Source organism: Microchirus variegatus (assembly GCF_963457635.1).
Source record: "Microchirus variegatus genome assembly, chromosome: 18".
Lineage (NCBI taxonomy): Eukaryota > Metazoa > Chordata > Actinopteri > Pleuronectiformes > Soleidae > Microchirus > Microchirus variegatus.
Window position 1 is genome coordinate 7199650 of NC_139819.1, and position 19681 is coordinate 7219330.

At 41.0% G+C, this 19681-nt stretch overlaps 1 protein-coding gene across 1 annotated transcript in view; it reads right to left on the reverse strand.

Moving 5' to 3' along the window:
* Positions 1-19681, reverse strand: part of LOC310939865 (netrin receptor UNC5C-like) — a gene marked incomplete at both ends in the record, with an annotated part of 201882 nt that overhangs the window by 34988 nt on the left and 147213 nt on the right. The window contains 4 exons of the mRNA XM_083904714.1: positions 2284-2371; positions 3922-4057; positions 5775-5992; positions 12310-12501. Coding sequence (XP_083760840.1) covers positions 2284-2371; positions 3922-4057; positions 5775-5992; positions 12310-12501 — 634 coding nt within the window. The remainder of the gene's footprint in view (positions 1-2283; positions 2372-3921; positions 4058-5774; positions 5993-12309; positions 12502-19681) is intronic.

Consider the following 19681-nt stretch of genomic DNA (forward strand, 5'->3'; position numbering starts at 1 on the left):
GGGAATCAGCTGCAGAACATAATATTGTATTGATATCACATTCACTTTGCTATTTTGCCATGACATTCACACGTGGAAAGCCTCTTAGAAGTAGAAGCAGATAGTGGAAGACAGTAGCTTCAGGTGAGTGGGAAGATCAGAAAAGAACAGATCGGGGCAGAGAGCACAGATTCAGCGAGAGGATTATCAGTGTAGTCAGGGGGACTTCACATAGGCCTCAGATAAAGTCAGGAGTTCACCGCTCACGGGCAGGAAAAATAAATGACGACTGGGCAGAAATTTGCTTTTTGTTTTACAGCCGCTGTAATGGAACCTGTAGTTAAAGCAACACGGAAGTGAACGCCTATCGACTGTGACTAAGTGCGAGATTATTCACATAAGTCCATCAATATCGTCGGCCTGACTTCCATGAGTAAAAATGAAAAAAGTCAAAACCGCATCCTTAGACACACGGCTGCTTGTGTTCTCCTGTGTAATCTATTGTCCATTATTTTCTTTGGTGTTGCATTGACTCAAAGAGTCACTACCGTACATGCAGTGAGAGGACATGAGCAAAGAAAAAAAATAAAAAAATGTTTTTTTCCAGCCCACCTTGTGTCAAGGGGGCACTAACCCTTAGCGGTGTTATTGATTCTACTGCTGGAGCTCATTATTGACTTATGAAGCGTCCGCATGGGTATAAGGAGCTAACAGATAAAAACAATATGACTCAAACTGCACCCATTGACTCACTCGATGCATGGGTCGGGGGGGGGGTTCGGCCTATAAGGAATAACAGTGTTATTGATTTGTAGCGTTATATATCTTTTATCACGTGTGTGAAATTGATCTGTTAAGTTGTACACACACACACACACACAGGGAAAACTGACACCTACGACTTAGACCCTAATAAGCTTAAACCGCACTCTTCTGGCTGTTGATTTAGGTCAATGTGGCCGTGTAATTTTTCTAGCCATGCATCGACTAAAGAGGAAGACAGAGGACACTGAAGACATATGACTGCGGGGTTGCTAATTCTTATCGAGTGCCGCGGATCCATGGGGGTAGAATATATGGACGCACCGACCCGACGACGTGACCGTGGAGTGTGCCGAAACTCTTCCGAATGCATTTAAGACTTTAAGCCAAATTGATAAAAGGATGTTCTCAGCCACGCGGGCGCTTTTCTTTTATTTGCTCGGCGCTGCTGTTTAAGAACATTAGCGCTGTCAATCAATACAGTGACGCAATTAGGGTTTTCTGGTGACGACCCAATTGAGAGGAGATTTAAAAGCAACGCGGAAGTTTGAGAAGCGGCGTCCTTGCAGCACTGGATGATACGCTGAAAAAGAAAGTTATCGCAGTCGCCCCACCCCCCCCTACGAAATCTGCTGATAGCTACAGGTTTAAAGAAAATATAGAATTTTCACAAACAGAATTGCTTCACATGCATTTTACTGGGCTGAGACCAGTGGCCAACAAATAAATAAATAAAACCCAAATGATCTGCATCGCTCCAAGTTAGATTTAACAAAACCTATTTTTTTTTCCAATTAAAGTTGTGTCAAAGGGCGTAGAGAGAGGAAGACAATTGAGCTAAAATGATATCTTTCATTATCCAATGTCATTTGTCTGTGCAAAAAAAACAGAGAAACGTACATTAATATTAATTTCTGAGTAGACGACACAAAAACCTTAAACCTGTCATAAATAAAGCTTTGCCTCAATCATGCACAGGGTTTTGCAAATCAAAGATTATAGGGAAGGATTCAATAATCCCCCAAAATAGTCCTCAATCTGCTAGTTACTGTGGAAACGGTGATCTCATGGTGGCATAATATGCCTTTCCAGAGCTCAGTGTTGGTTCTGTGGAGCTATAAAATGAAGGTCAGAGACATCTAATGACGTCAATTTTTCTTGAAGTAATGAGTGTTGTGAGCTATACATTACAATAATAGCACCGAGTATGATATGTCTGGAAAACACAGATTAGCTGTGTGGATTATTGTGCAGATTGTAACGTCAACAGGGTGATAATGGATGTGTAAAATAGTCCATTTAAGCTGTGCATTCTAACTCAGAAGATATGGATGGATAAACTGTCGACTACAAAAACAATTACTTATCCCCTTTCTGTGCATCCTAAGCTCATGTCATACTGCGAAAGCCTCCCCCGTGAAACCACACAAACAGGCCGGATAAGCTGCTGTCCAAATTAAGGAAAAATAAAGAGAAGCACAGACAAAAGAAAAACCACCAAAAACAAACAGAGATGAAGAAGTAGAGAGACAAAAAACTTACCTCAAGCTGTCCTTCCTGTGCACAGTCACATACATCTCATACACCCTGCCATGAGGAACTGCACCCGCTGGCACCAACAAGCTAACACCTGCAGGGACAACAGGGGGATCAGGAAGGGAAAAAGAATGACTTTCTCATTACAGCACTAATTCATCCGAGCGTGCACACGACTGAATTATTGAACGCGGGACCGATTGTCACTTTAACGTGACGATTAATAATGGAATAATTATTGTTAAAGTGTGTTTGTAAAAAGTGTGCTACCATAATGGTTGATGAATTACACCAAAAGTTATTGTTATTGATTAATCTTCGGCCGCTTTATCCTCCACATGAGGGTTCGCGGTGCCAATATTGGCTGACATAGAGCGAAAGGCGGGGTCACACTCTCGCAGGGACACACATAGAGACAAACAACCATTCCATTTAGAGTGTCCAATTTACCTAATCCCCATATTGCATGTTTTTGGACTGTGTTAGCTGTTGGAGATTGCTAGAGAACAGCTCATTGAGTGCGGTACGTTGAAAAGTGCATTTTTGGAGAGACCAAGGTCCTGCAGCTGACGATGTATATCAGAGGAGGAAGAACATGTGATGCGTTTAAGCAGCTGCCAGTGGAGCTCGGGGTCAGGTCAAGGGTTAACGGTTATGGAACGATTCAAAAGAAAACAGAAAACCATGAGAATTCTTCATTGAAACATGTTCGGAACAGCCAAGACTTTCCCTAGCGGTGGTACCGAGGCCAAAAACCTGGAGTTCCAAAGATTGCCAGAGATCACCTTCCCAGAATGGCGGCCATTAGCTGCTGCCATTTTGGGCTTTGTGACAAAAGCCTCTCATTGAAATACATTGAACAGTTTGGCCTCAATTTTACGTATCAACAACTGCGGGGAAATCAGGCACCCCTCCTAATCTGCCTAATGATGTCATGCACGGCGGTGGCAGCATCATGCTGTGTGGGTGTTTTTCAGCTGCAGAGAACTTGAGAGAGGCTTGCCAGTACTGAGGAGGAAAGCTAAATGAAGAGAGATATCCTAAATAAAGCCTTAATAAAACCTGAAAGCACAAAGCAGAAGTGATGCAGGCGTTTTTCTTTTTCCGTTCACACAACTCTTGACAACTCCGTGAATGTCCTTGAGTGGCTCAGGCGAGAGTTGTGAAAAATAAACCTCTCCGGAGTAAACTGAAAATGACTATAAAACAATGGTCCCCATTCAACCTGACAAAGCTTTGCAGGATCTGCAGAAAATACACAAGTCCAGGTGTTCAAAAGCTTAATATGTCAAACCCACTGTGATGCAGTAATAGCTGCCAAAGTGGCTTTATTACTGACGATAGTGTGAAAATTCTCCAAATGTGACATTTCAGTTTCTCCTTTGTTTTTAATTATGGGGTGTTTACTGTAGATGAATCAGGGAAGCAATTCTAACTCAAGGTCTATATACTTTTTTTAATGCACTGCTCTTACCATAGTTGGCAATTAATGTGACACAAATAAATAATTAGAGTATTACATTTGTTAAATTCAATGTTCATGGATGCAAAATGCAATCATGAAGATTTATTACACAACAGTACGTAAGAAACATTTATAGCTTTAACATCAACCATATTTAAGTCATCTGTAGAGATGTTTACCTGAGTTTGGTACAATAAGGTGTCCTCCCTGGTTGTTGAAGGATCCGTGTGCCGTGCAGGAAGGGTCCCGCGTGCGCGCTAAGCTCTGGTTGCGGAAGTTCATGGTGTCACTGTTATCCAGCAGAGACTGAGTTACCTATGCATAATAAAAAAAACATATCAGTGAGGACGAGAACAAAAGAATCACAGGTCTTTTAAGTCTTTTTAATAACAATTGTCTACACTAGTGCAGTGCCCATAGGAAGTATGTATTCCTATAGATTTTTCAGTTATGGTAATGCATGATAAAGAACGTAAAGGCTAAAATATACAAAGACTGTGCAACCTCATTAGGCACAACGCAAATGTGCCTAATGTTTTTTTGAAGAAAGTCAGCTCAATGTCAAAGTGCATCATGGAAAATTGATAATTTCCTGAATTTCAAAAATTCATTTAAATTATTCCTTAAAAGGTTTGCAAATATTTTCAAGGGATCCTTGTTCAGGGCGATGCAGACTATTATGATGGTAAATTTCAAGTCATTCCGAGATACTTTTTGCTTTTTAGAAAAAAGTCAGCTCACTGTCAAAGTGCATCAGGGAAAATTGATCATTTCCTGAATTTCAAAAATTGCTGTCCAAAAGTGTACGTGTGCATAAAAACAAGCCGCACTTATGCTATGTGATGGCTGAACGATGGCTGAACGATGAGGATAATATATATATATATATATATATATATATATATACAGTATATGTATGTGAACAAACAGAAAATCAATGTGGTTCAGTCTGAAGGATGGCGTGACTCTGAAAGGGCTGATGTCAAGCACAGACAAATACTATTAAAGACAAACTATGATGAAAAGTTCAAGGAGGTTCGGGGGAAGTTCTGTGAAAGGCCAACTTCTGCTGATGCACGTAATTCTACTTTTATTCTTGCCAGACAGACACAGATACAGTATGGTGAGGGTGAGGGCGCTGCATTAACGCTCTATTTTCAACATGGATTCATCAACGATGCATTGTTTCTGTATGTTTTTCCTTGTTAACCATGACCTCAAAAAAAAAAAAAAGGCAAAATGAAAGATCTGCATCCGCCTGGGAGCAAAGCCGAAGGGCTGAGCTGGCAGTCTGTGTGAGGAGGGGTGGGGGCGGGTTTACAATAGACCTGTGTATAACCACCTTACAATATGACCTACTTTGCATTTCTTCATCGACATGTTCACGGTGTGATGTGAAATAAGGACACAACATTTAATACACATATCGCAGCCACCTGACAAGCACAAAAACAAAAATTGAGCTTTGACAGTGCAGTTTTGTTTGTAAAAATAATGATAATACATAATAATACAAAAGAGATCATTATTTGCCGGAGCAGAGGGAGGAAACTGGGGCACTGAGCTGCATGTACTCATGTTTGATTTGTTTTTATGTCACTGTGAACACATCACTAGTGTTATATTACTTACTTTACAAAATCCTCATGTGCTCATACACAATACTGTCTAGTACAGGGGTGTCCAAACTTTGTTTTTAACGAGGGCCAGATTTGATAATGTGAAGGTTTCTGGGGTAAAAGTTACATACAAATGCTTTGTATTTTAGTTTTGTAATAAATAACACTGGAGTCACATCTGCAGTCAAATAACATAATAGCAGATGAATGCAGGACACAGGTGGGATTTATGTACAAAATGTAATTCCTTAGCAGCTGAGCTAATGCTGATTTCCTGTCCCAGTCCCTCCTGGGCCATAACTAGTATGGTTTTAGTATATTCTAAAACCAAAACTTGCACAAAATCTGACTTTGAACATGCCTGTTCGAGTAGAATTGGATGAAAAACAATGGCGTCAGTGTCGTTCCTTTACCTTGGGGGATAGTTTGGATGTGAAGTCTCCTCCGAGGTCGTCCTGTGGCGTGACCAGACCCGAGGAGTTGTAGACTTTAATCTTCAAGTTGGGAAGAGGGTCTAGGAGAGGGGAGTTGGTCATCGGGATTTTATCCGAAACATCGTGGAGGGCATAGACCGGACCGCGATACATGGCGGCTGCATTCGTCAAGTCGGGAGGCACCGTCAGTAGATCAGCTGAAGGGATAAAACGGAAAGGGAAGGTTAAAATGCAATTTAAAAAAAAACTGCTGTTTCTATATAAACACATCATTGTGGCTCGAGGGCAGTAAAAAAAAAAATATGTGAAACTGAGAAGGGAAATGAAGACTAAGCAGAACTTGGTGTAGGACACAGTAGCGTGATTAGTGAGCAGCGATAAGGTGAGTGAGACAAGGGCAAGAAGTGCTGCTGATCAGTTAATGTGGCTGATTATGATATATTGTGGTACACCGGGGCAAGACCTGGACCAAGAGCTGGTCATGGGTCCAGCACAGAGACAAAGAGAGGCAGAGGGAAAAGCATGAAGCAGAATTTAACAGTTAATCGATTAAAATATATGCATCATAACAGCAACAGCATGTCACCATGTCAAGATAAACGCACATTAAAGTGTTCTTAACAACACAGACTTCACCCACACAGTGACAGGTTAATTACATCACTGTCTGTTATCGAGTCAAAACATACAGGAGCAAACAACGTGACGTGTTTAAAAATGAAGATTACAAAATGTTTGGACTGACCTACATTTTGCAACTTGGAAATATTCCTTTTATTCAGTGTGTACTGTAGGTTTTATCATTATTATTATTAAAAACAGCACTTTTAAGCACTTTTTCATTTGGCAGGAGGCACAATATTTGAGCATAAGTGTGTGAAATTACCATTTTAGATTAAATATTGTCATGCCCTAAACGTGTCATATTCTACTGACTGAAGAAAATTCCTCGTTTCTCAACGACCTGGCAAGTTAAAGCCACCAAATCAGCTTTAATGTGTGATTTTAAAGTTAGAGTTAAAATATGAATGAACGAATGAATGAATGAGAAGAGATGCCACAGTTGATGTTTTGCACTGCAGACGGTGCACGCATTTAATGCAAGTGAACACCAAACTCGCCCAATACACACAAAAAAGCAAAAGAAAAATCTCCCACACACGTCTTTGCATATCTTTAGTCGCTCATATGTACATAAACACAAACAGGTGACATATAGTGCAGCGATGTCAATGGGAAGGAAGTAACAATTGATATTCCTTTCTGTGCTCATCATGCAAAGGTGAGCGTGAGCCAGGGGGGGGAAGCAAAATGCTAATAGCTAATCAGTGCAGCATGCAAATGTATGTACATGCAATATTCTGGTAGTGATTTGTGTATGGGACACAGTCTGTACTAAAATCAGTGGCTAGCACTTGTAAGCAATTCTTTCATTCATTGTAAAAACACTATCCAATCATACTGAACAGCCTGCAGAGGTGGGTACAGGAGCCAAAAAGGTACTAAAGTAAAAGTACTGTTAATTTAAGATAATATTTACTCAAGTAGAAGTAAAAGTACACATGAAAATAATTACTTGAGTAAGAGTAAAAAAAAAAGTATGCAGTGAAAAAACTACTCAAGTACTCAAGGGTACAAGTACCTAGTTTCTCCGGATTTATTTTTGAAATATTCAGAGCAACACAAATGGTCTTTAAAATAAAATAAATAATAGTTGAACTGAAACAATAATACATAAATAATTGTCTGTGAAATTGAATGCATCACCCTTTAACTAAAAGTATACTAAATTAGGACTATCGAATTCGGATACATCGTCACGGTAACCAAGTAAAAGGGTTAGGTTAGCGGTTAGCCGCTGAAACAACTGATAGCTGAAAGCCGGCGTCCGGAGACCCGGAAACAGGCGACGAGAAGCCCGGAGACAAGAGCCTCGGTGTCGGACACGGTAACTAAACAACGAGCCGCTGGTGTGTTTTAAGTCAACTTGGTAACGAAATCTGCGACTGAGCTGAACAACAGCTGCGCAGCTAACAGTTGCGCAGCTAACAGCTGGTACCGCGCCACGGTGTCACATGACAACACTCGTCATGTGACTTTGGCTGCATTTATAAAAGTAAAAGTGTATTGCAATAAAACTACACCTGAAATTAATTAAATAATGATAATATATATTTGTTCACGGTCGTTACTTTATATATATTTATATATATGTATATATCTATATATGTTTTTTTGTTTTTTTTGTTTTTATTACATGTGTCATGTGACTCCGGCACCACCAGCTGATAGCCGCTGCGCAGTTAGCCGCAAATTTCGACTCCAAGTGGACTTAAAACACACCAGCGGCTCGTTATTTACGGTTTCCGACAACGAGGCTCTGGTCTCCGGGTTTCTGTTGTACACTCCGGACGCCGGGTTTCCGCTCTCAGTTGTTCCAGCTGAGCTGCTAACCAATACTTTTACTTGGTTACCGTGCTTGGGCGTCGTGACGTCATTACTTGGCGTGGCCGCCATGTTGGATGCGTCCTTCACTGCTTTACTCCGTTATGGATAATCCTAATTTTTATTTTTTTTGTTTTTGTTTTTAGTTAAAGGGTGATGCATTTAATTTCCCAAATAATTTATTTATTATTGTTTTAGTTCAACGGATATTTATTTTATTTTAAAAACCTTATTTATTGTTTTATTTAAAATATTATTAGATAACACATCTTTATTTGAACATTGTGGTTGTATGTTATGTTGTGTCTATTTTGTACCATTTGTGTTGCTCTGAATATTATTGTATTCTTGAGTTCTGGAGACCTGCCCAGGGTGAACCTGACCCCGACCCCTGTGACCCTCATGTGGAGAATAAAGACAATGAGTGAGTGATTTCTGTATAATCATCTGAGGTATAAAACTCCATACCATGCTGAATAAACACTGGTGGTGGATTTATTGAGTTCTTTCTGAGAATAAACATTAATCTTGGGCAGAAAATTATAATTAACTGCCGCATTTCTGTAAACAAGTAACTAAAAACAATTTGCGACGGCATTATTTTTAATGCTTTAATAACAATATATTGACTTCACTTTGTTCTGTCTGCCAGTGAGCGTTTGCCTCATTTCCTTTCATGTATAACAGCAAAGTGCCACTGATTGTAACAAGCATAAAAAAAACAAAAAAAAACATTTGACATTACAAACAAATTTGACATTATTAAAAAACAATTACTCGCACTTGGGGACACAAAGTGAAACTCCACACAACAACGGCATCGAGCACATCTTGCCACAGCGGCATCAGGATTGACAAAACTTTTCCTAAAGGTCAGAGAACCAACAAATAGTCAGGATTTAATTGGGACTGGATTCCTAATTCTAGTCTGTTTTGTTGAATAATTTATTTATATTTGGTCACAGAGCCTTGGATCCTGTTGTTCCCTTCGAGAGCCCATCCATTTTAATTTGAAAACCCTTCATTATCACTCCCACCACCACACACACACACTCGCACACACACACACACACACCTTTGCCACATACTCTTGCTCTCTATCACCAGGCTGTTTACCCTTAAAGCCAGCGGGTATTCCTGCCAAATCATCCCTGCTGAAATTTAATTAACAACTAATGAAAAGCTGGGGAGAGAGGGGAAAAGTCTGTGCATGTGTGAGAGAGCGATAGAAAGTCAGGGAACTCGAGAGGGGGACAAAAGAGAGGGGGGGGGGGGATTACAGGGACATAATTCTTCATTAATAGTAATCTGAGATGGTCCCTCGACACAGAGCGACAGGCATCCTAATGCTTCACTGATAAAACCTCCACACATACAGTACGACGACACAACTGTTAACAACGTTTACATTGCAATGTCTCCATCCCTGCACTGTTTTTAAACTCTGTACCGCGATGTAAATAATAAACGTCCTCCCACAGCTGACCACATAGAACAAGAGTGTGAGCACTTTTTATTTAAGGCCATCTTTAACCCTTTATTTTAACCAGAAAATGTCCTGTGAGTTAATGTTCCCAGAATTACTTTGAATATCTGGTAGTTATTTACAGTTTCCTGCGTGTTAAAATAGTGTTTTAACAATTTAAAAATGAAGAAAACGCAGTTTTTCCCACTCTCTCCTCTCTGGTGACAAAGACGCTGATTCGCCGGCTTCCTGCAACAGCGTGAGTGAAATTACCGTAATAACCACACGATGTGCGACTTCACAGCTTTTCAGAAGCAGCACAAAAATTGTCCAATAGCACAAACGTTACGCTCAGTGTTGAAGGGTTAACTTCTGATTCAAAGTCCTCCATGTGCTTATGTCAATAAATTTTTAAGATCTGTACGTTTTTTAAGATTATGTTATACCTGATTCATACCAACTCTCTGCCTATTCCTGCCATTTCCAGAAAGAGATCAAATGCACGTGCGCGAGAGAGTGAGTGCGCACTAATGTGTGTCTGGACGCTTCCAGTCTTATCCACTTTGGAGACGACGCAGCAGACGGCGGAGAGTGAAACACGGCTCCACTTAAACAGGAAGACAAACAGCGAGGGCGAGCTGCAGCGGGAGTCACCGTGATGAGAGGCGATGGAAAAGACAGAGACACGGAGACGGGGCGATGAAGAGGGAAGGGTCGCTGATAAACAGGAAATGTGATTAACCTGAATGTGGAGATGGGAAGGTAGAGAAAGAACGAGTGTGGAAAGAGAAGGAGAGTGACAGAGAGAGGGGGGGGGGGGGAGACGTGCTGATGGAAGAGAGCAGTCTCTGGAAGGCAGAGATTAATCCAAAGCAGCAGACTGTCAGTGAGGGGCAGAGGCATTAATCTAATGATACATGCATCCATATGAGCTGCAATCAAGCAAATGGCTTTGAACACAGGAACAGAAAAACAATTAAACAATGTCTGAATGCAAGTACAATAAATATATATATATATATAAAAAAACATTAGTATTTATTCTCCACACATGTACAGTATAAAAATAACAGTCAAAATTTCTCAACATTTCCACAATAATCTCTGTTCTACAGTAAATGTGCACAAAACACACAGCATCAACCAGGAAACAGGAGAGTCCCAGGACAGCGCCATGTCATTTACAAGACTCCTAAGAGGACTAACTCTGACATGCAGTCGTCGTGTGGTTTTATAAGAGTGCAGAGAGCGGCTCCATTGACCACAGTCACCTTGTGTGCAGAGAGGAAAGCGCTGTGAATGGAGGCAACGCTTCAAGGTCAACACTTTTTGCTCAATGCAGGATGTGGAAGCAACAAAAAAAAATGGTTCGTTTGATGAATTTTAACTTTCAGGGCTACATAAACCAGAGGTGGGAAGAAAATGAGGATTATCCAATTCGGATACATCGGCATGGTGACCAAGTAAATGTATTGGTTAGCCGCTCACTGATAGCGGAAACCCGGAGACAGGAGCCTAGGTGTCGGACACGGTAAACAGTCCACGTGGAGCTGAAATCTGCGGCTAACAGTTGAGCGGCTAATAACCTAGTGGCTAGCAGCTGGTGCCGCGGCACGGAGTGACTCAACTGACTGCATTTGATTTGCAAGACTCTGTCAGCCATAGCCAACGTTATGTTTTTGACCTCCGCCAGGTTGTACGTATCTGTTTTCGCCGGAGTGTGTTTGTCTGTTAGCAACATAACGCAAAAAGTCACGTACAGATTTGGATGACAGGAAATGTCCGCAACGGGACCAGGAACAAGTGATTAAAATTTGGGCGTGATCCGTAGACACTGCGCAACGGCAGGGTGTATTTTGTAGGCACTGAGCCTTGGTGGAGGTCTACGCTCTCCGAGTGCTTTTCTAGTTATTGGTTAAAATAGTCAGGTTATAGAAATGTTGGCTGAAGACGTCGCTCAGGGAGAGAAATAGATTGTGCATGTAATAATACAAAAAATATGAAACGCATAAAAGTACTGTTCTTTCTTATACTCAAGTAAAAGAATGTTGCACTAAAACTACTCCTAAAATTACAATTTATCCAAAAAGTTACTACGGGGTAAATGTAGCGCGTTACAACACACCTTCCTGCACGTCCTCCATGGATCATCTATGGCTAATCAGACTGAAACATCTACACTGCACATATTCCACGATAAAACATCACGCAAGCAAGAAAAAAGCAAGCTAATAACATGCACCACAATGTGAATATTCAAAGGTGTAGAGCAGCACAGGTGTACGGTGGATAAAACGGTCACCGCACAACAACCTCCTTGTTGTGGCCTCAACAACAAATCACCCGTTTACTCTCGGCGCCATACGACTATCACAGGAGAATCAAGGGCGATGAATATTCAAAGAGTAACAGCCAGAAAAGCCCTGCAGCGGTTTTTTGTTTCTCACCTTGCTGCACTCGTGTACTCCGTGTACTTCATGTACACTGAACAACCACAACAATAAAGCGGGGTGACTGCTTTTAATGTTGTGTACGGCTGAACCGTGTGTTTTTTGACTTTGTCAAGTTTGTGTTTTTTTGACTCTAAAATGCTGCATCTCTTACCCGATCGGGCCGTTTTGATGTTGACGGACTGGAAGCCCCCGTTGAGCGCCGACGTGTCGATGATGACCGAGTCGAAGTCGCGGTGCGTCTTGCGGTAGACGAAGAGGGCCACGATGACCGAGATGACCAGGCACATGATGACGGCGATGACGATGCCCACGTAGAGCGCCACGTCGTCCGTGCTCGGAGCAGCTGGAGGAGGATCAGTAACAGAATAAAGAAAGAGAAACACAGAAGCTCAATATTAGTATCACATGATTGACTGAAGAGGGCATTTTTTAAGAGGAACAATAAGAGCAGCGGATGAATGTCATTCACAACTTTTTTTACTCTTTTACCTCAAATCACCTGTCAGACTCAAAGGACAAATTCTAATTTGAAATGAAACTAGCCCTCCAGCTTGTGAAATATGCTAATTTGTCTAGACAGACGAAGAGTGAGAGAGGCACCTTTCATAAAACATCAGAAGGCGAGCAACTTTTAAATTTAAACACGGCTGTTAATTATTTTTACAACAGCTCCTCCATCTTTCTTTCTCTTTTTTTTTTTTTACAGCACAGCTGAGACTTTAATCACGTTTCATTGAGGACAATGGCAGACCTGTCACGTTTTATAACAGAAGAAGAAAAAAAAACATTTAACTGATGAGCAAACGGAGGAAATGAGGAAACGATTAGAGGGCGACAACTTAAGAGTAGAGGGGAGGTGAGATAAGAAAGTAATACAGAACGTAGAAAAGGAGGCACACAAACGGATAGAAAATGAAGGGGAAAAGAACAGGGCAGAGGGGGAGTTAATGGCGACGATAAACGAGAGTATAAGAAGCATATGAAAAGAGGATAAGGAAGATGAGAGGAAACAACGAGGGCAAGTAAATCAGGAGAGGAGAGGAGGCGAGAAACATGAGGAAGGTGATAACAGCACAGAAGAGAGGGGTGAAACGGGGCAAAAGAAGAAGAAGAAATGCACTCCGACTTCAAAGTGACAAAGCGAACAAGCTTTACACATTTAAAAAGAAAGCGCCTGTGCAACTTTTCCCCGAGTCGTCTCACACTTTAAGCAGCGCTCTCACATAATCGCGTCCTCTATAGCTCGTGGGAGGGGATTTGTCTGCAGCTATTAAGATGATGACAGAAAAGTGGAGGGATGCTTCTTTTAATCCACCCTTAAAGTTGAGAGGCAGATAACAGGCTTTTAGGCTCCAAACAGCCCCAGTCATTTGCTCAAGGATTTTTTTTTTAATTTTCTCTTATTATTTTTTTCCCCCCTTGTTGTTGTCGCATCAGAACGAGTTCAGAAAGCATGAACTCGACTGTGTGCGTTAAAGAATATGCTTTGATGAGGGCACGCACGCATATATAATGTGCCTGACATGCACAGCAGAGCGGTCACTCGTGGTGTTAGGCAGTCATCTGCCACTGGAGGGGGCTGTGATCCACTTGTACTGTCTCTGGGGAAGGGGGGGGGGGGGCATCTACAGTCATAATTAAGTCTGAGATGAGATGAACAGGACAGAACACAAAAGTACACATATATATATATATATATATATACATACACATATATACACATATGTATATATATATATACGTATATATAAACATACATACATACATGTATGTAAACACGTACAATATATACATACATATATACAAATATACATATACACACGCACATATATACACGTATACATATACACACACACATATATACATACATATATATGTATGTATATATGTATGTATATATATGTCCATTAGAGAGATCTATTAGAAATCTTTCAAAAACATTTTTATTGTTATTCTTTTGCCAAATAACAAAATGAATTCACCTTTTTATTCCCCAAATATGAGTCAAGCAATTAATTAAAGCATAATTAATCAAGCATAACATTCACTAAACTACCACTAAAACTAAAAGGTAAATAAATATGATTGAATTGATGAAATATGACATCTTAATCCAGGGGTATATCTTTTTTTTTTTTTTTTGTAAATCTGAAAATTTGTGGATTATATTCGAAGATGTGGCATAAACCTTACATTATGTGGTGGTCTATTAAATAACCATTCATCCATTGCGTCACCCTGACAATAATCTGGATTAATGATTGGATTGGAGTATATATTTTTTTTGCAAGAAATGCCACACATCCACTGCTTATCGGGTTTGATAACTGGGACAAAACAATCGAGCATACGTCACTTTTGATTGGTTGTTCTAATTTACAGTGGTTTAACTTTGAATGTGGAAATCAGTCACAAGACTCACGGCAGTGGCAGAGGAAACAAAACCTCAGTTTCAAGACTCTGTGGGAGGTTTTTTTGTTGTTGTTGTTCAAATAATAAAGGTTATTATAACACATGTTGAACCGCCTCTGGTCTCGTCACATACAGTTTGCCAGTAAAAAGACTCCAGTAAAACTCCAGATACCCTGCAGCACAGAGGTGCCCCTCTTATCAAAGGTCCTTGTACTTGCCAATGGGGAAATAGTGTTGGATAATCCTCTTAAGTGCCAACTCCCTGATCTTAATTACGATCGCCGTCGTTGTCGTTTTCATCTATTAAAGGAATCTTTATCTTGATTCTATTTTAACTTAGAGGTCCAACTCCAGAACGTGAAGGCAGCCTTATATATAAAAAACTTTTTGGGACACTTTGTGATAAGTTAATGATGAGTTCTCAATATAATGTATGCGTTTCGCTGTGTACAGCGGGATTAAAATTAATTTCCGCTTTGTCGATCAGATTAAATCCCATCTCTCTCAGGCCCTTCTCTACGTCTGTTTGATTCGGCTACATAACGTGATGATCATAATGTATATGATCATTATAACATTGGCTTGGACTCTTCCACTTCCCCTTTGGCACTATTTACATTATAGGTCACACACAGTACACGTGGAGCTCTGTGGTACATCTCGTCTCACAGTGTTCCTCACAGTGCTACATAATCAGGGGCAATTTGCGGTTTGCTACCTTGCCCAAGGACACTTCGACACACGGCCGAGGAACGAGCCACCGACCTTCTAATTAGTCGCTGACCCTGTCTTCGCATTGAGAATTCGAGTCATTTCTGTCATAGTTTAAAAAAAAAACCTCCATCTATTCTTTAATTCTGATGTTCTTTTAAAGTCTGAAAGCCTTGCATAATATTTTCTTTTTTCTGACAAAATGGGAGCCTGAATAAAAAAGACAGAAAGAAGAGGAAAGGGGGGGGGGGGACTGAGTACGGGTGTGCACTTTTCACCGAGCCCAGATGAATGAATAATGTGTAAGGACCTCTGTGTATCTAAGTGTGGCTCGAGGCTGTGCTCCGCGGAGCCGGGATGTCAAAAATGAGCAGTGTTGGAATGAGGAATGAGCACAGACTGTGTAAGTACTGATAGGTACAGACCTACGCTCATTTTTATCAGCACTCGTGAGAGCACTGACACTCTCAATGAATGCATGGATACACAGAAAGAGAGAGAGAGACACATCCATATGAACTTTTATCTGCAAGTCAACTGTGCTTTTTCCCTGCCTTTTCCTTTTGTCTTTGTTGTAGCAGAAAAGCAGCGTCATCTCTTAGCCGCTCGTCTCCAGATATTACAAATATGCGCCTTTCAGTGGACACACACCACACAAGAAGGCAAACGTCATCTGATGTTCTCAGTCAAATGCGACGACTCTCTCCGGGAAGGACAATTTCTCCTCCCAATTTCAAAATATACTGATTTCTTTTAACAGTTTATGTTCCATTGATTTGCCTATTTGTGGCAGCATTGCTACAATAACAGCATCGACTGCCACTGATTGATTTTCTATGCTGTTTTTTTTTTGTTAACGAATGCAGTGGATTGAATTTCTAAGCTTCTTCTCATCTCTATCTCCCTCTCTTTCTCTTTCCTCCTCGAACACATTGACATCTGTCATCGTCAGACTTGGCCGCAGGCAGAACCCGGATAAAAAAATCTTGCTGCATTGCAGAACCACTCACTAATCAAAGAATCCATGACATATTGAACCACACCACTTGTTTCTTGTATCAGCCATCTCTCTATGTGTAAAAATGTTTAGATTTTGAATTAGGGAATGCAATATTGAAGTGTGAGGCTTTATCGGTAACAAAAGCACCATCTATCTGTCTTTTTCCCCAAGGTGAGAATCCTTTCCAAGTTTTACTTATCAGCTTTATTTGACTAGAAGAAGATTGTATTAGTGTGTGTGATCCATGCAGAAATCACATTTGATGCTAATCTTTTCTGACAGAATTGACTCTGCATCTTGAGTAACTTACATGCGTGTTTTTCCCTGTGTGTCAACAATTATTGGCCTGAATATCTGCCCCACCAGTAGGTGGAGTATACGCCCCGCTCACCAAACACAAAAAACCATAGTCGCCAAAGATAGTCATCCGAGCCTCGACCTGGCGACCCTCGAACCCCCGACTCCCCTGTCAGACGGGCCTTTCAGCTGTGAGCCGCTCGATCCAGACGCGTCCAATGGGAGCTGTAGCATCGATCTCTTCTTCTTTGGAAGGAATGCGTCCCATTCCCTGCGTCCCTCAAGACTTGTACCGCCACCGGATGGTGAAGTGGGATACGACAGGACCCTGACTCGCGAGTTTACCAGGGTCCAAGATACTTTATGTGACGGCACTTCGGGACGCGTGGCATGTGCGCGGAAGCAATTTACATTACTTGATTTTTGTTCTTCATAAAAGGTTCTACCTGGAACCAAAAAGGGTTCTCCTATGAGGACAAGCCGAAGAACCTTATATGGTTCTACTTTTATTGCACTCTTATTGCACCTGTGACAGACAGCTATATGCTCTATGTTATTTGTAGTGCTGTCAAACGTTAATGCGTCAACGTTAACGCACAACGCGTTTCCATGACGACTGACCGAAAAAAGAAGCGCGCGACGTCATGTTTACGTGACTCGGGATTGTTAAAATGAGTCTGTAAAGTAACGCTAAACTTTAAATACAGAGGCACACATACTCGGTATACAGGTACGCTGGTTATTTGTAGCGCTGCTCTTTTCGCTAATGGCGCTAAAAGGAGCTAATGCAGCTAACTGAGCTAACTGGTAAACGGTGCCTGGTCTCCGGTGTCGCGGCACGTAAACATGACGTCGTACGCGTCTATTTCCAGTTAGTCGTCATGGAAACGCGTGTTAACCTTTTGCACAGCACTAGTTATTTGACTCCAGATTTGGACAGAATGGCAATTTTTCTGTTTTTGCCAATTTTTTCACTCCTGTGTGTTAAAATAGTACATTTCTATGTAAACGTTACTGTAAAAAAAAAAAAAAAAGAAGACCATTGGCCCCCGGAAAGCTTCACATTATCAAATATGGCCCTCATAAACACATTTAGGTCACCACAACATAAGGAATACCAGGCACACACACACACATAGGCGATATATGGGCAAGTGGAGCAGCAGCCCTGGTTCACCCTCAGTCAGCACGGATCGCTGCGTATCGATTGGCTGAGCTTTACGCCATTCACTGTCTGTCCAATCTGCCGCAGGAAGGATTTAAAGAAAGAGGGCGAACAAGGAAAACTCAGTTTAGCTCGTCTCCACCATCTCTGTGATCTGCATCCAAAGCGAGAGCTGTGTATCGCTTCTTAAAGCCCTCTCATTCAACCGCCTCTTTGATCTTTCCTGGCAAACACACACACCTGCTTTAAGTAACTGACATGGACGCAGGAAAAGAACGAGTGGACAAAAAAACTGTCGACAGCCAATCATCATTTGCAAACGAGTAAACGTTATCTGGCAAAAGAAGACGTCGGTTGTTGGTGCCAAGATGTCACCCGAGCCAGGAGGTGGAGCTCTATATGACCAACGCTACTCTGTGTATTAAGTCATTCTTTCTCGTTTAATGTGCAATAACGCTGCAATGTTGTGCAATTGTAGCACTTGTACTGCTTTTCAAAGCCTCATGTTTTATCTCATTGAAAGGGACATCATGACCTTTTTCAGTGTCCTCTGGCAGCAAATATGAATAATAAAAAAGAAAAAACACTAGCCTTCTCCCTCCATAGAAATCTTTGGCTCAGCTGTGGTTACTCCCACTCTGCACATGATAAGGTCTGGGTAGTGTCAAAGCAGAATTGAATATGCATTCATAAAAGGGGGCCAAGATTTCCACTGAAGCAAATTAAAAATTGCAGAAAAATAAATGAGGCTCAGATGAAAAGCTGCAACTTCTCAGTGGATCTCAGCACTCTTACTTCAAAAAGGAACACACACAAGAAACGACTGGTTCCAAATAAAAGACAATTTATTTATGGTTATTTCTCCTTGCTAACAAAAGTATAAATGCAATGAATGATAAATGAACAATAATGAATAATGAGAGTGGTTAAAATAGTGTTTTAACATGAGCGATGGTGGAAGATAACGTGTTAACATAATGGTTACCTCAGTTATTACAGCTGAAGTAACCGGACTAAACTGTTTGGATTAGTGCTGTAAAGACTTGGGCTGAACCCCAAAGCATTAGTTATTGGGCTGGTAACCTGACATCACGTTTCCCACAGAAACTTTGTCGGTTGCCATAAAAAAAGAAAGGGAAGTTTTGCCAACGGTCCCAGATGTTTTCCAGGTTTTTAAGGCGTGCCAGCAGGCGTTTCCTTTGCCACGGGAGATTTTTCTGTTAAATGGCTCAGATGGTGTGGAATAATGGAAGGTGTGGAAGCCAGCGGAGAACTGACGGGCTACTCGTGGAACAAGTTCAGTAACTCTTAACTAAAAATGTAAAATGCAAATTTGAAGGCCCTGTTATTGTGGAGCAACAAAAGAAAGCTACCAGGCTAAAAGTGTAATAAGCCCAATAAGCATAGAGATACATGTTAGGGTTATTCCTGTTGTAAATCCATTTATTGCAACTCGGGAAGATAGTTTAACTTTGAATTCTTCGATCTAAAAAATGACAATGGGGCTTCCACCATGACTCCATTAAAACACTACACAATGCTATCAACAACAGAAGCGTACAATGGTTATTCTACCACTATCAGTAATTGCATGCAAGTTAACAATACACACACACACACAAATATTCATAGTACACCGTGTGTCTTACATGAAAATTGTGAATTGTGATTAATAATGGTTAATAAGTGCAGTTGTAGCTAAGATCACCAGTATCTCAACTATCTCCACAACTTCTCTACAAATGTGACAAGGTACTTTAAGACTGTATGTCTTGCATAATGTGCTCTGACTGATCTCCTGCACCTCTTCTACTTGTGGTCAGATCACCTTTAGATTGATTTTGATTTTTGGGCCTATCTGTGATCTGTCATTTGGGGAAAAAAAGCCAAAAAAGGAGTGTAGAAAGAGTCCATGGTCAGAGGAACAACTCCTCTGTG